Source organism: Pleurodeles waltl, chromosome 10, assembly GCF_031143425.1.
Source record: "Pleurodeles waltl isolate 20211129_DDA chromosome 10, aPleWal1.hap1.20221129, whole genome shotgun sequence".
Taxonomy (NCBI): Eukaryota; Metazoa; Chordata; class Amphibia; order Caudata; family Salamandridae; genus Pleurodeles; species Pleurodeles waltl.
Genome location: NC_090449.1, coordinates 846,724,464 through 846,742,264, shown reverse-complemented (window position 1 = coordinate 846,742,264; position 17,801 = coordinate 846,724,464). Strand labels below are relative to the sequence as shown.

General features: G+C 43.1%; 1 protein-coding gene across 1 annotated transcript in view; it reads left to right on the top strand.

Annotated features, from left to right (window-relative positions):
* Positions 1 to 16,905, top strand: part of LOC138261947 (macrophage mannose receptor 1-like) — a 683,716-nt gene extending 666,811 nt beyond the window's left edge. Inside the window, exons 29-30 of the mRNA XM_069211540.1 lie at positions 8,661 to 8,696; positions 10,924 to 16,905. Of these exons, the coding sequence (XP_069067641.1) occupies positions 8,661 to 8,696; positions 10,924 to 11,171 (284 nt within the window). The 3' untranslated portion in view covers positions 11,172 to 16,905. The remainder of the gene's footprint in view (positions 1 to 8,660; positions 8,697 to 10,923) is intronic.
* The last annotated feature ends 896 nt before the right edge of the window (positions 16,906 to 17,801 follow it).

Here is a 17,801-nt window from a genome sequence, read left to right as displayed (position 1 = left end):
CCTTCTGTTGTCTCTGGGAGTGGGGGGCTTTCTGACAGGGCTAGGGGTTGTTGCCACTGCCATGTCAGAGTCTTGTAGGCAGTCTATGAAGACACGCAGGTCCTACAGTTCTAGAAAGCCCCTGGATTTTCCATCTGTGGTGATCCACATCTGTGCCGACTCAAACAGTTTCTGCATTACAACCCATTTAGACAGTATTGATCATGGTGAAAGGAAGACTTTCCATTTCTCATTTATCTCCCAGGAGAAATCTTCTGAAATGCTTTTCTTTGGCCTTCATAATCATAAGGTCCATGATAACAGGCCACTGCCATGACCTGATGGGCCTGCCTGAGTCTGAGAAAACATGCAATGATTGGGGAGCTTTTTCTCCAGTCTCAGACCTGTGAGTATAAGTCCGATGCGATCTCTGTAGCTCCAATGGTAGTGTGAAAGTCAGGCTCAAGAGAATGGGGAACAAGTCACATAGGAAGCCTCCCACACCATCCTGATCCACCTTTCTGTAGAAGCCAAAGAAGGGGGCCTTGTACCAGCGGATTCTGTCTTCCAGATCGATGAATTTATGCTCTGGCCACCAGAGTTCCCACTTCCAGGAGTCTGAGTGGGACATTCGGGATTCCAGCGTAATGAGGCAATTATCAATGCGGTCCAACCGGCCCTGGAATTCTCTAATTGCCACTCTGGTGGATTTTATGTTAGTGGTGAAGACTTGAAGATCCAAAGTGCCCCAGGACTGGTGCCACCGTGAGAGGGATGGTAGGGCTCCTTAAGATAAAAAGAAGGAGAGCAGGTTGGTCAGGGAGACGGAAAGTCAGGGTTGAGCAAGGCTATAACGAGTCACTGATCAGGGGAAGGGTCCAGGGGCCATAAGTAGGCTCTCAGGGTACCACCGCCAGGATAAATGGCATCAGGTTGGGTAAGACCCCGCTGTTGGAAAATGGGTTATTGGTAAGGGCAGGTAGGTACCTACACTTAGCAATAGGCCACTAACCTCCACTAAGGTCCAGTTAGGTCTCAGTAAATTAACCCCAGCTCAACCCTTGGTAGCTTGGCAACGAGCGTCAAGGCTTAACTTAGGAGACAGAGTGTAAAGCATTCAAATATCACAAAACAGTAATTAAATAAAACTCAGGAAACAGTTTAAAAATCCAAAACCAATTTATAAAAATAGATTATATTTTTATCTTTAAAATTACACCAAAACAAATAAAATCGGATAAGGGGAACCAGAGATATGAATTTTTAAAGATTCATTTTTTTTGCGCCTAGAAACAAAAATCGACAATCGGGTCATCTGGTTGCACCTCGACCGGGGCAAAGTCAAAGTTTCAGGCCGACCGCGATGGAGCCCTGCTCGGCTACAGGCCGCAGGAGGCCTCGGTTAAAAGTTTACCTTCACACTTAGGCGGTCATTCCAACCCTGGCGGTCCAAGACCGCCAGGGTTGGGGACCGCGGGAGCACCGCCAACAGGCTGGCGGTGCTCCCATGGGCATTCTGACCGCGGCGGTACAGCCGCGGTCAGAAACGGAAAACTGGCGGTTTACCGCCGGTTTTCCGCTGCCCTGGGGAATCGTCCGCCGCCATGGGGATTCCGACCCCCATACCGCCATCCTGTTCCTGGCGGTTTCGGCCGCTAGGAACAGGATGGCGGTATGGGGTGTCGTGGGGCCCCTGGGGGCCCCTGCAGTGCCAATGCTAATGGCATGGGCACTGCAGGGGCCCCCTAACAGGGCCCCACAAAGATTTTCAGTGTCTGCCATGCAGACACTGAAAATCGCGACGGGTGCAACTGCACCCGTCGCACCCCTTCCACTCCGCCGGCTCCATTCGGAGCTGGCATCCTCATGGAAGGGTGTTTCCCGCTGGGCTGGCGGGCGGCCTTCTGGCGGTCGCCCGCCAGCCCAGCGGGAAACCCAGAATAACCGCTGCAGTCTTCTGACCGCGCAGCGGTATTCTGGCGGCTCCCGCCGGCCCTGCGGTTACCGCGGCCGGCGGGAGTCAGAATGACCCCCCTAGTGTCTTTTTCGAAAAATTTCTTCAGCGGGACGAACCTGCCAGTCCAATCCGACCTCCTGGAGCCCTTCTCCGGATACGTGTCGCGGGAATCCTCGGTGGAGATTTTTACCTTCGGACTTAGTTGTTTTTTCGAGGTGAAAATCCTTCGACCGGGGTAAACCTGGATCTTGATCCGACGTCCATGGAGCCCACCTCGGATACGCTGGCTGGGAGGTCCCGGTCAACTTTTTACCTTCGGATTTAATCTCTTTTTCGGAGATTTTCTTTACCGGGACGAACCAGCAAATCAGGACGGGTCGCGGTTGAGGCAAGCCAGCTAGGGTTGCCGCGGTGGGTCGTTCCCTCTATGTAGCTTTTTTACAAAAGTTCTCCAAACTTCTCCAAACTTCTGGGGCTTCTCCCAGATGTCCTTTGAAGGTTCATTTGAGGTCCACAGCTCACCCCAAGGGTCCAGAAGTTCTGAGATGGACCTTGGGGGTGCGGACTACAACTCCCAGAATGCACCTGGCGCAAACTCCTTTTTGGCCACTGGACAGTGGTCAGCTGGTTGCTTTCTTCAGGAGTTGGTGCAGGGGACTCTGGTTAGCAATTTTTCACCTGTAGCAAACAGTGAGCCCCTCCTTGAACCAGTTGAAGCCAGGCAAAATCCTTCTTGTGGTGAAGCCCAAGTGTGCAGCTGGTGCACTCCTTCTGAGTGCAGGTTCCAGGTGCAGGCTAGGGGTCCAGCAGGGCAGTCCTTCTTCTTCTGTAGTTCTTCCTTGTTGGATGTGGTAGGGAACTGAGGTGTGGGTGCAGGTATGCCAGTTTTATCTTTGCTCCTGGGTGAAAAGCAGGGAGGTCCTGGTTCTCCAATCAGGTGCAGGGTCCTTCCCCCTGTGATGACCACTTCCTGGGAAGTGTGGCAAAAATCAATCCCAGGAGACAACATTCTCCAAAAATCCATCATGGCTGAATCTGATTTTTGAAAGTTACATCTGGCTGAGCCCACCCACTAGTGGGGCTAAAAATCATAAACACACCCCTCTCCTGCCCTCTCCTAATCTAATCAAGGGGGCACCTAGTTGTCTGGGGTTGTAGGATGTGGGGGTGTTGCTGGTTGCTCCAAATGTCCTTCTCTGCCTTTGAAGACTAGTTTGGCAGCCCTCCCCCTTCCTGCCTCACCATCTGCTGAGGGGAGATTCCCTCCCACAAGCACATTCCTTTGTGTGAAGCCAGGCCACTTCACACCTCATCAAGGCAGTCTGGCCAGGCTGCTAGAGGCTGGCCAATCAGAGCACAGCAGCAAAAACAATGCAGGGCTGAAATTGGCAACTTTTCAGGTAAAGTTTAAAACTCTTTACCTGAACAAGTTATATTAAATCCAAGAACTGGAAGTTGTGGGATTTATTATAGCAATTAATTTGATACCAAACTCTTGATATCCATCGTTTAAGGGGACTTTAAAAATTAAAATAAAGTCCATTCTAGCCTATGAAAGCCATTTACTACAATGAGGGAAAAACAAATTTGGCTGTTTTTACCTCACCAGGGCTTATAAAACTAATTTTATAAAGTCCCTGCTTATAGTTACATGCCACCCAGCCCTCGGGGCATATAGGGCACACCTTAGGGGTGACTTATATGTAAAAATAAGGTAGTTTAAGACTTTGGAACTACTTTTAATTCCAAAGTCGAATTTGCATATAACTTTAATTTAAAAGCAGCCAGCAAGGCAGGCCTGCCTTTAAACTTACACTGGGCACCTCAGCAGTGCACCTATGGGTGCACTACCTATGCAGTGGTCCCTAAACCTACATGCCCTACCATATATAGGTAGGTTAACTTAGCCAATTATAATTAGCCTAATTTGCATATTGATTTTACACAGAGCACAGGCCCTGGGACTGGTTAGCAGTACCCAGGGCACCATCAGAGTCAGGAAAACACCAGCAAAAAGTGAAAAATGGGGGCAAAAAGTTAGCGGGCCTCTGCAATCATCCCTGTTTTCTCACACCTGCTATAAAAGAAGGCTTATGTTTAGAGAAAGCAAAAATAGAACAGATAGAGTCCACTTGTATTGAGAAGGGTACCCCAAGTAAAGAACAATAGTCTGGACCTTAGGTCTTATCACTGTGCAGTGGGTCTTACTTGCTTTATGGGACAGCTGTGACTACTGGATGTTGATGGTGCTTGTGTAGTGGTCCATATGGAGGCCCGAGCACCATGGTGCGCTGTGGAGGAAGTTTTTCAGTGAGGTTGGGAGGAGGTGTAGTGGCCCTCATCCCTTATCCCCGAATAGGGTGGGGTTCTGTGCCTCTGCTATGCTCAGTGTGCCAGGAAAAGGCCTGGAGCAAGGGATGATGGGGTCTTCAATCCTGTCCCCCTCCATGCTGTAGGTGCATAGTTCCAAGCTGATTTGGCGGTCTCCCTCATGCAATATGCAGGGGGCTGCTGTGATACTTCAGTGTTCTCTCCCCACCCCAGGGTGAGACAGGCCCCAAGGTTGCATTGTGCTTTGGCAGGCAGGGACACACCGATGCGTTGTGCTCCTCAACCCCCCATGGCGAATCTGTAAATGTACTCAGACATGCCCTAGAGGTCCAGCACCTCAGCACTGGCAGACTGGCCAGCGCTCACCATCAGAACACGCTGAATCCTCATATGAGGCTCTGTGCTGCCCAGGAGACTCAGCGTTTGAAGGCCATCTTTGTTGGTGGCCTGAGTACATCTCAGGAAATTCCATTTAAACAAAATGCATACTATTTAGAAGACAAATATGGCACAGAATAAGACTCCTTCCTCAAGTTGAAATTGGTTCACAGAATTGGTTAATAATTTAGGCATCAGCAGGTAATCAATGGATCTCCTTCCAATAGCAACTAAGATTCACAATTAAGAAAAAAGTAAAATCTTTTGAGGTGAACAAACAAGGGAAAGCAGTTGAAAACTGAGACAGTATTTCTGTACATTAACAGAGATCTTAGGTTAACCATGTGTAGGGACTTTGAACTCAGCAATACAAGACACTGCAAAGAGCACAAGTAATATTGGGGCCCATTCCAGAGCTTATTCCCGCACAAAGCTGAAATTATATAATTGCCTTCTAAATAACTATTGTGGTTTCTAGCTTGAGTTTATGTTCAGTTTTGTAAGCAACATCTACGGATGAATGAACATATATTAGAGACATAGGTTCTGATTTATATTTCAGCAGTCAGAATACTCAGTCATAATACAGGTGCATTAGGATATTATGCACATGTAATATGATGGATGGGAAATCGGGCCTATACTTAGCCAAGCTGCCAATATGGTGAGAGGTGTACCTCAGAAATGTCTCTGGTACCATTGTTCTACTTCCTGTGCCCACTACATCATCTACTGGCATCTGAAGATAACAGTAGACTAGCTCCTCCGCACGCTTAGGCCTCTTGGATATGATTGCAGAGTGTTAGAGCGTCAGTTCCTTTTTGGTCTTTTAATGTTAATTTATAAGGGGATGTGTTATAAGGTCGATGGACCTTTTGACTACGCTTACAGTGATTCTACCATAAGTCCCTAATCAATGCAAATACATCATAATAATCAATAAACATTGACAAATCTCTTTAGACTTATTAATTGTTATGCACCATGACCTATTTGGTCATGAATAACCACACCATCTATTAAAATTTAGAATGTTTATTACCCTAAATTAACAATGCTTATATCATGGTAATTAATCTCAAAATCAACAGATAAACATGCACGAACAACACTGGTTGACCAAATCTTCTAAAGAATCTCAATTTTACTAAGGCATTGACTGTCAAGCATTCTAGGCACACGGTACAAATCAACAAGAAGAACAACTGTGCATTAGAAACAGCATACATTTAGATCCAGCAAATGAAGAGGATAAATCCTTTTAGTAGTCGTTTTAACATCTGCTTTGTCTCCCCTTAACTAACTTTTGGATTAGAATAGCATGTTTAGGCTTCATGCAAAAAACAGTTTTAGTCAAAAGTTAATTTGGAATACATCTAACTATGGCTCTAACAAAATAGTGGTTGGTACATAGAAACAACTAATGAAGTCTACAATCAAGACTATAGCATTTTGTTATACCTCTCCTCAATATGGATCGGCAAGCTTCGATTCTCTTCGTCAGTTGGACATCTATCTGGTCATCTTCAGCAAAAGGGCAATGAAAGGGAATGGATGAGACACAGGAGTCTCTAAGCAGTCTGAACCACTTAAGGAGCAGTATCTAAGGAATGGCATCAATCATTCAGCCATCAAGCTTAAAGTTAAACTTAAGAATAACGTCACCAGTAACTGCTCAGCTCCTCAATCAGAACCTCTATGAAGGAAAATCAAATAGGAAAGGCGCACTTCTTCTTTGTGCTAAGTTAGAATCACCTAAAGAACTTCAAACATTACCACTGGTCAGAAAATTCTCTGTTTATAGTCAATCCAATAAGAATTAAACCCCAAATCTATGATATAACTAAACTGCCTTTCACATGTCGATGATTGGTTCCTCTTCACTCATCCTCATCATCCAGTTCATCAGGTAACTTTCATGTATCCATCTGTATTCTAGTCAGTGCATCCATTGTTGGTTTCTGGGAATATTGCTGTCTTACACACAACTATTAACAAATACTAATACAGAACATTCTAGGAAGCAATTCTCATGAGAAGCTTAAACAAATCTGCAATTGTTTGGTCAACACAGTGTGAACAATACATCTTTAATTCACCAACATGTATTCTGAAGATTTTATTCAGACTTTGCAATTTAATATGAGGCTGTGCAAGACTAGGTCCAGACCTCACTAACTTAAGTCCTACAATTAATAAACAAATGGATATATATATATATATATATATACATATATATATATAGCATCAAACCATTATTATAACACACCACTCCAAATTTCTTTGCACATATACACATATGATTATACTTCAGATAATCATTAATGTGCATTCATTAAAAAGCATTACATATTTAATGTCAGCCACTCAAGCGGGCACACATTCCAAGTCGCACATTATTCTCTGTATTAATTAAATTCAATGCAAATTCATAACTCGTAATACATAAGATTTTTTAGTAATAAGGCCAGCGTTCACAAGAGAAAGAGTGGACATCCCCTCAAGCACCAGCAGAGTAGACATGGGGAAGTAGTCGGTGTTGATTAACTTTGAAGGAGGGCAAAACGTTGTTTCAACTTTCCTACCTTAACCTACCTCCCTGTTGCGGGTCACGACCAGTGTCCGACACCACTGAGAGGGTTAATAAATCCTCGGGTGCGTCGCACCAGAGGATTTATTTTTTTATTTTTTTATCCCTGGGAGACACAGAAGCTCTTCCGTGTCTCCCCCTGCCCCCACCCGCCCCTTTGTGACGTCAGCACGCCGCAAGGCGCGCTGACGTTACAATGTTGATTTCCCCATCGGAGCAAAACTGCCTTCCCCACGTTTGGGAAGGCCTCGTAAGAAAGGGGAGAGTCTCCCCTTTCTTACGAGTCCTTCTGAAAGTGTTTCCTGGCCCCCGATCGCAGCTGGGCTCATTTATTGGCTCTGGGTACCTAGGGTTCTTGTTGAACCTACAAGCCCTTTATATCCCCGCAACCAGAAGAGTCCAGCAGACATAACGGTATATTGCTTTAAAAAATCTGACATCGCAGGAAAAAGTTACAGAGTAAAACATAAAGAAAAATGGCTGTTGTTTTCAGCTCAATTTCAATATTTTTTTATTTCAGCTGTTATTTTCTGTAGGAAAACCTGGTAGGATCTACACAAATGACCCCTTGCTGAATTCAGAATTTTGTCTAGTTTTCAGAAATGTTTAGCTGTCCGGGATCCAGCATTGGTTTCACACCCATTCCTGTCACTAACTGGAAGGAGGCGGAAAGCACCAAAAATGGGTGTATGTCCCAGTAAAATGGGGTATGTCCCAGTAAAATGCCAAATTTGTGTTGAAAAATGTGGTTTTCTGATTCAAGTCTGCCCGTTCCTGAAAGGTGGGAAGATGGTGATTTTAGCACCAGAAACCCTTTGTTGATGCCATTTTCAGGGAAAAAACCACAAGCCTTCCTCGGCAGCCCTTTTTTCCCATTTTTTTGGAAAAAACAACATTTTCACTGTATTTTGGCTAATTTCTTGGTCTCCTCCAGGGGAAACCACGAACTCTGAGTACCATTAGAATCCCTAGGATGTTGGAAAAAAAGGATGCAAATTTGGCGTGGATAGCTTATGTGTACAAAAAGTTATGAAGGCCTAAGCGCGAACTACCCCAAATAGCCAAAAAAGGGCTCAGCACTGGGGGGGGGGAAACGCCCAGCAGCTAAGGGGTTAAACAATTGGCAAAGATCAGACAGCTGTCCAGATCTTACCAAGAACTGCAGATTTTAAGACAGGATCATAAATGGATGTAGTGACAAATGATTTAGAGGCAAATATGATGATTATGAAAAGTAAAGCATGCGGTAAAGGGTGGTTGAAGAGTATACACAAAGGTCTAGATTATGACTGTAATGAGTGACATCTCCTGATGACATACCATTGCACGTTTATCATTTGTATTTCAAATCAATGTAGAGTAATTGCTGTTGATGAATAGTACATCTCTATTCGGATTAACCTTCTTATTTTTGTTCCCTCACAGTGCTTGATCCAACTACGAAGCCCCCTATTACCGAAGGTAGGGTTCATATTATAATTCACATATTTTTACTGCAGGTTTTTGTGACCATTCTTCTCAATTGCACTAGCGTTCTGTTGCAAATTAACGTGAAAAACAGCTAGTTTTAGGCAGCAGAGTCACATCGGCTCGTTATTCTACTGGCATGGCATGCAAATGTATATGTATAATTCTGTACAAGTACTTAACTTGCAAGTTGACAAAAAGCAACTCTCTACACCACACACTGAAATACTTACAAAAAAACAGCCCTTAGAGGAAACACTCAAGATATTCCATAAATAGCTAAGCAGAGCACTACACTGTGCTGTTGTTAAATCAAATGTTTGCTCATTCAATATAGGTCTTCCTACATCATGCACACTCAAGGCTCTGCAGCATGGTTTGTGTTGAACAGATGCTCTACACAGCAAGTGTTGCAGGCGGTTGTATGCCACAATATCAAACAGAAAAATATGAACTTGCAGCAAAATCTACTGTAATAACTTTACATGCACAATATCATCAAGAAAAGAATGCATAGGACATATGGATTTACTATTCGAACTTCACATCCACTTAGTTTCACAGTTTTGGGAACATGGATATCTTGCAGTCAAAATTATTGCTGGCATATATTTAACAGCCAATATTGTGGTACCAAACTGTTGCCTACTGGCAAAAGCTCTTGGAAATGTCGTAAAGATTGAGACTACCGGTGGTTTCTTTGAGATGATGCACATCCATACTGTTGCATATCACAGTCCATGCCACTTCCATAAAAAGGGCTGTATTCACCAAGACACATCCACACATGTAAATGTACCCATATACATTGTAGTAAATGTTCTACTTTTGTTGATTCGCCATTTCCGAGTGTAAATTTATTTCAGAGTCTAGACTCACAAGTCTCCTCCCCCTGAAAAAGGGAGTGGAGCAAAATTTAAGAGTCTAAAGTTACTTTTAGTATGTTTTCACATGTATACAGACACCTTCACAACCAGGGTGGATATCTCCATATGTCAAACTATAGGGAAAGTTTTAAATGTTTTTTACACTTTAAATTAAAACAAATAAAACATTTTTGTTAAACATTATGCAATGTTAAGATTATATATTTATTTTCAATGGAGGAGGACATTTGTAAAAAGCTACAGCACTATTAGCTCAGCTTAGTTTATGTTTAGTTTAGTTAAAGCTTTGCTTAAGTTTTGAAATACATATTTCATAAATCTAAATATATTGAATTACATTGTAGTTTGTCAATAGGAATGGGACTACTCTTTTGAGGGTTGGTGCATGTTCCTCCCTCAACTCCATTAACCCTCTTTAAGTAATCCTCCCTAAACCCCTCCCATTTTGTAATAAGTATTTCCAATTTTTCAGCTACTTCCCCATCACTCCCATATTTACTACTAAAATGTAGGTGAACATGTGAAGAGATCTTTGCAGTTGGAAAGGTAATCTTAGCCCTTTAAGGGTGGCAGAGGTGGTAAGCTGCGCATAATGGTTTGTAGTATGTTAATAGTACAACTGTGGTACCTATAAACCTACTACAAATTAGATCTACGTGGATAGGCCCCAAAATAATTGGCATACCATCCACCTTAGCAACTCAGTGGAGAAATTATGCTGAGTATCCACTTTGCATTTAACTTCACGGGCAGGAGGTGCTGAATGATTTCTCAGTCACCATAGAGAGTGAAATGAAAAACCCACACCTACCTTAGGAGAGCTTTGTGGTAAAGCATGTGCAACAATGCCATTTGGTAAATCAGAGAACCTATCTGTCTATGTAGATTCTTCCTTTTTGTCTTTTCTATGGATACCTTAGAATAACACAAAGGTGACGGGTGGGATGCTTGCAAAATGTTTTAGCCACTGGCAATCACTCCGCCAGATTTCAGTCCACTGTTATTTCCCCACTATACCACAGCAGATAGGGAACAGCTATATGCAAATCGGCCCTGGTCATGCTTCACAAGGGAAGGTCCTGCCTGAACTATCAAGCCAGGACCACTCTTAATTGATTGGAACACAAGCAAGCCCAGGCCTTCTCCTCATCATTGAGTAGCAGCTTTAGTCGTGTGCTACAGTAAGCAAAAGACTCATGTCTAAACATACCCATTCCACTTAGGGCATCAGAATGAGAGTCTCAAGCTGCTGTCCTCTGTCTCATGCCACTTATTTTGTCATATGCATAACCAATGTTGTTTCTCTAAGTAAATGGAACGTATCTTTTTTCCAGCAAAGAAAGCTGAAGAAGCTCCTGCGCCTTCCCATGGCACAGCTGGAATTGTAGTGGCTGTGGTACTTCTTATAATGGCAGGAGCTTTCCTTACAGTTTATTTCTTCTACAAACGGAAACCAAAGCAACTAACAACAGACAGTAATTTTGACAACTCAATGTACTTCGACGGCGATGGAGGTCCAAGCACCAATGATACAAAGGACCTTGTGAACAACATAGAACAAAATGAACATGCTACCATATAGTGTGACACTATTGTGGGATAATCCTGAACATGCTGTTTTGAAAGCACAATCCTGTAGTGCAACACAATGAAGAGATAATCCCACCTGTGAATAAAATACACATCTGGCAGTAAAAGGTTAGGCATGGCATGTAACATGACAACAAATATAATGCTGTAACTGAACTAGAATGTATCATAAAATGTATATGTCTTCGAAAATATAGAATACAAGTCCCTATTTAAATGAGAAACTACTATGAGCACAGATGTAGTCTTCACAATCTTATGAACTTCTGTGTGTAAAGGGGAAGTGAAAACAAAACTGTGCAGAGCTTATAAAGTAAATATGAAAGAAAAACAAACAAGCAAAATACATATATCCACTTTAACCACAAGAAAAATGGATGTGAATCACAAATGGATGTAAAAGTAAAAATTACCGGCCCAACTATAAACTACTCATGAGCAGTTGTCTCCTGAATCATAAAGAGGCAGACAGCTACACAGCCATAGCATGTGCCTAGAACATCCAGAGATTTCTAGCTTTTTTCTATGGCACAATGTATGTCAGTGTAAACTATCATTTTCCTAGATTTGGCTTACATGTGCTTAATGATCATAACAGTTTGTTTGCATGCTAATTCAAACTGCAGAAAATCTGCAGACATAGGACTAGGGTTTCCAGTGATATGTCATGGTTGCTTTTTTCCTCTCACTTGCAAAATAATTTTCCATGTGAAGACTTGCTTTTCACCACAGTTCTGCAAAAATGGGCAGAGGAGTGTGAGAAAGAAACTGCAAATGTGTGGAATGCCCTCAAAGCATTGAAAGTGTGGATGTTCACCCTATTTGTACTGACCACTCCCCTGTGAGCTCAAACTTCCTTACCTCTAATGACTTACAACAGAGGAAAATTAAAGTCCATGTAATATTGATTTGTATAGCGCACTAATCAACAGGGTGGGTATCCTGGCACTTGGGCAGGTGTGTTGGTGTGTGGTCCCCAGGTTTCTTGTAGAATGACGCAGGTCTTCAGCTTCTTGCAGAACTCAAGAAGTGAGGAGGAGGCTCTGATGTGTGAAGAGAGGTCAGTCCTTGTTTTAGGTGTAATGTAGAAGAATGAGCGACCTCCAGTTTTGCTTTTGTGGATGCGGGTAATATGTGCGTGTGAGAGAGAGGCAGAGCGTAGATGTCTTAAAGGGTTGATGAAAGTGTATGCAGCTGTTCAGGTATTCTAATCTTGTGTTGTGTAGGGCTTTGAATGTGTGCTTAAGAAGTTTGAATTGGCTGCACTTGTGAATTTAGAGGCAGTGAAGCTTGTCGAGGTGAGGTATGGGAGATCAAGTATGAGTACTGCAGCTGTGTTCTGGATGGTCTGGAGTCTGTGAAGGAGTTGTGGGGAGATTCCAGCATAGAGATTGTTGTCGTAGTCCAGCCTGCTGGTTATGAATGCTTGCGTGACGGTCCATCTGGTGTTCTAAGGCAACCATTTAAAGATCTTTTGTAACATGCATAGGATGAGGAAGCAAAAGGTGCACACTGTGTTGACTTGAGCTGTTATGTTGAGGTTGACGTCTTGTGTGATCTCTAGGTTTCTTGTCTGATCTGTGGGTTTTGGTCCTAGCTCTGACAGCCACCAGGTGGAGTCCCAGGGGGAGGTCTTGTTGTGGAAGACCAGTACTTCACTCTTGTGGGAATTGAGCTGCAGGTAGTTGGTTTGCATCCAGTCTGCCATCATGGTTATGCAGTTGGTGAAGTTGATTCTGGTGGTGGTTGTCTTGTCCGTCAGGGAGAGGATGAGATGTATATCAAGGGTGTAGGAGGTGACAGTGAAGTCTTGTGATCGGATGATGTTGTCGAGTGGTGTCATGTATATGTTGATAAGGGTGGGGATGACAGACAAACCCTGTGGGACTCAGCATATGAATTTTTGGGTCCCTGAGGCAAAGGGTGGCATCTTGACTCTTTTGGTTCTTCCTGTGAGCAAGGAACAGATCCATTTGAGAGCAGATCCTCATGTGCCAATTTTGTGGCATCTCCTGATGAGTGTCTTATAGGAGACAGTGTCGAAGGTTGCGGAGAAGTTGAGCAGGATACGACCACTGTTTCTCCTCGATCCAGGATGATTTCAATTTCGATGGTGGTCACAATGAGGACTGTTTCAGTGTTGTATTTCTTTTTGAATTCTGATTGAGTGTTGTCTAGAAGATTGTAAATTTTGAGGTGGGTTGTTAGTTGCTTGATGATGGCTTTCTCAGTCACTTTCACTGGATAGGGCATCAGGGAGATAGGTCTGAATTTGCTCACTTGATTTGGGTCAGCTGTGGGCTTCTTGAGGAGGGAGTTGATTTCTGCAAGTTTCTATTCATGTGGTAAAGTGGCAGAAGTAATGAAGGTGTTGATGACGTGGGTCAGGGTGGTGCTGATTAGTGATGTTACCAGGTCGTAGATGTAGTGAGGGCATTAGTCTTTTGGGGCCCCTGAGTGGATGGTCTGCATGATTGCCACTGTGTCATTGCTGGTGAGGGTTGTCTATTCTGTCAGGTGGGCATCTTGGTTGGTAGAGAGTAGGTTAGCAACAACTTCTGTGGGGTTGGGTTGGTGTGCAAAGTTCCTGTAGATGCTTGTGATGTTGCTGTGGAAGAAGTTGGATAGGTTGTTGAAGAGTTATTGGCAACTTTGTTGACTTGGGTGAGGACAAGGTGAAATCCTTAACACATGAGAAGATCTCTTTGCAGCTGTTAGAGCTTCCTTTGATGTGATCCAGTAGTGCTTTTTTATTGGTGTCTCTTATTTGCTGGTGACAGCGTCTGAGTGCAGCCTTGTAGATAGTTCTGTCAGTGATGTTGTGGGTTGCTCTCCATTTCCTTTCGAGCTGTGTACAGTGTAGTTTGGTGTCCCAAAGGACTTCTGCATACCAGCTGGCCTGCTTATTCGATCTACTGTTCCTGTGGGATTTGATGGGTGTCAGGGTGTCACAGTTCTTGATCCATTTGTGGAACTTGCTGATATCCTTGCCTGTGGGGCTAGGTTGATCCGTACTGAGGGTGCTAAGCCAGTCTCCTTCTGTGATTTTGCACCAGCTGCAGCTGGGACTGCTGAACCTGGTAGGGGTGTTGACTTGAGGTGTGTTGATTTGGAAGTAGATGGTGAAGTGGTCGGTCCATGAGAGCACTGTGGTGGAGTTGTATTTAATGCTGTTGTTTGTGTTGAAGATGGGATCCAGTCCTGTGGTGTGAGTTGGTTCTGGGATGAGCTGGGTGAGTCCGATGTTGCTTATGCTTTCAAGGAGCGCTGTGGAGCAGGGGCTGTTTCAGTCCTCAAAGTGAAATCTGAGGTCACCAAAGAGAATGTATGCTATGGAGTTGATGGTCAGCGGAGCAACAAAGTTAGTGATGAAGTTAGTAAAGGTGTCTTGTGGTCCAGATGGTCAGAAGGTGAGGGTTCCATTTGGGGTGAAGTTTTCATCAAACCTAGAAGAACGTCTTCAGGCCCAGGGGATAGTTCTGAACAGAAAACACTATGGATGTTGACGTAGTTAATTTTGAGTTTACATGAAGGGATGTACTTTATGAAAATAACTCACTAACACTAAAACAAAGTGGCCTTAATTCCAGGAAAATTCAGGAGTGGTAACAAGCAAGCAATGTGATTGATGGCATACCCACAAAGAGGAAAATTCCAAGGCAGGTCACAAAGTAGAAAGGCACATCTTTCCAATGTTTCCTTTTAGTAACGTGCTCCTGTTGGAGCATGGCTTAGTTTGAGAACTTTATCTTGGAACTTCGTGGATTATTTGAGAAATACTGAAAACTTCTAAAAATGTCTCCAGTGTCAGCATAGGTATTTGTAGCTAGAAATGAGTGAAAAGATCGTCCTGTGTTAGCCTTGAGCGCTTGGGAGGGGATGAAAGGATACTTTCAGGATTTTTATAACACAGTTTGTCCAAGAATTGGGTACCAAAAGGCTGTTGTGAGCCAAAGTCTAAGGCTCAGGGAAAGTCTTTATGGTAATGCCATTCAGAGATAGAATGCCTCTATTTAGGATTGTCTGAACATCTTGAGAAGAGGTTTTGTAAAAATCAAAAACATTTAAGCTGAGTAAGGTGTCAGCACTGGTTAATGAAGCTGCACTTTCATGGGATTGAGCCAAGGATCCACCAGGTCATCAAGCAGGAATCTCATACTTGGTGTTCTGTTGATTTTTCATGAAAAAATAAAGTTCAGCTGAATGACAGGGCTCTCTCACACCCAGGAAATTGTAATACTGTTTACAGTCTGACCCAACACAGCACATTAGACCTTACCAACAAATATTTGTCCTATCAGTTTCGCATTCCCAAAAACCTCAAGCGATAACAAAGGGACATCTAAGGGCTGTTGTCAAACTTCTTGAGAATTCCAAAATGACCCGAGATTTTACTTCCTGTGCCAAAGCTCTTTCCCCTTCATTGCTAGATCAAAACAAATTCTGCTATCAGGCAAAGGAATTGTGGGAAGTCAACTACTGTGCCTGGTTCCAACAGTGTGTTGCTTTTTCACCGCAGAACAATGGGCACTACCGTCTAGAGATTTTCACATACTGGGAGCCTTCTTACAGACCCCCTCGACAGAGTAGATTCCTAGAATAATTCATTAGAATGTACAATAGATTTCAGAGTGATAGTTCTAACCAAGTGAAGACTTATTATAGGTGCCTATCATTTAGTTTGTCTGTTGTAACATTTGCTAAAATATACTTAGAAAAAAGAGGTTTACAATTTTAAACATTTTCTACTTACATTTCATTACATTACAACACAGTAAAGATTGGGGGCATCACGAAAGAGATAATAAAAAATGTCCAAATTAAATTTAAGAGTTAATTCACACAATACGCTATGGACTCTTTGTTCACAATGTACTTCCTCATTCATTAATTGTGCCTCTATCAATTGCTATAGCTACTCACATCGTCATGTACTCACCTCGAGCTGACCACTACTACTGTCCTATCTATTATGGGTTTAGTAGTATATTTGTAGGTCCTCTCATTCTCTTTTCTCTGTGTCCAGTTGCAAACTTATGACCTTTCCTGGGCAACTGAACTGTCCCCACTGATCATTTGGAAAGCCCATCTGAAGCAGATGATGATTCAGGACTACAATGGGACCTGGCCATTGTAGTCCTGAATGATCATCTGCTTCAAAAGGCATAAACGTTTGAAAAGGACTGACAAACATTGAAAACCCAGACATTCAATAGTTGGAAGGTTGTCTCTCTCCTCAACCTTAATTATAGTCCCCATCTTTAATAGATTTCCATTTTCAATCCCTGATTCCCATGGACTGTCTTCCAAGCTTATCTACTGCTGAAGCTGCCAAACTGTACCGTTGACCCTTAGCAGCACCTAATGAAATGTTACAATCCCGTTGTTGTGTTTTATATTCTGCCAAGGCCTTCCACTGTTACAAATATCCTCTAAAAAGAGTCGTTGTTCACAGACCACACAAGCAACCATATCATGGTAAAAGAGTTCTAGTAGCTATTGTCCCTGAAATAATGTGAAAACAGAAGGTGCAAAAACAACAGCAGTTGGTAGTTTCGACCATTAAAAAAGTAACAGGTTGTAAAGTGATTCGAAGAAACAACAAAGGAGGGGCAGGGAAATGGGATATTCGGAGTGTGACTCCTGGTCCCGTGTGTAAAGTTCCCAATAGACAGTAAATCAAAAAAAGATTACACACGGTTCCACCTAGTGCTGTGGGTTTCTTTCAAGTCAATAGCTTGGTCAGTAGATGAGAACCAAAGTTTTTCGAAGCAAGAGCCCTCACTCACCATCCGGTGACATGCTTCATCATAGGGCCAGCTCCTCGTCAGGCCGGCGCTGCAATGCCTGACGGGCCCCGCAAGGGGGCTCTTTGCCGGAGATCTTTTAAGAATTGAGTATAGCCGGTCAAAAACAATGAAGTGAAGGATTGGTAAATAGAAAAATTAAAAATGCCTAGAGGTAACAACTAATAATTTTAATTCTCGTGCTTATACCTCTGACAAGATTAAAAACCAGAAAATGGGGAGTCGGTGGGATAATGTCCACAAACCCCATAGAAATACAGGTAGGTATAATAGTAGTAATGTCTCTTAGAGGAAAGTGGCATATAAGAGACGGAGCACACAGAGTCCACTGTGTAACTCTATGTAGTTGGTCAACATGTTTCAAAGATACCATTGATACCGGGTGTGGGAACCGGCATAGGTTAACCGGCAGTGACCGTCTATACCTCAAATCAGAGTTGATTTTTTTGCCTGGACTCCCTCGATGTGGCCCTACCATTAATTCTTTGGAGGGTTTTTGATTTTCATATTTGTGGAAATTCCCACGATTTAAAGGATTAGGTATGTTACTAGGTCCTGATGAATCGCATAAGTTAATTCTTCTGTAATAAGTGAGAAACATGTTGACCAACTACATAGAGTTACACAGGGGACCCTGTGTGCTCCGTCTCTTATATGCCACTTTCCTCTAAGAGACATTACTACTATTATACCTACCTGTATTTCTATGGGGTTTGTGGACATTATCCCACGACTCCCCATTTTCTGGTTTTTAATCTTGTCAGAGGTATAAGCACGAGAATTAAAATTATTAGTTGTTACCTCTAGGCATTTTT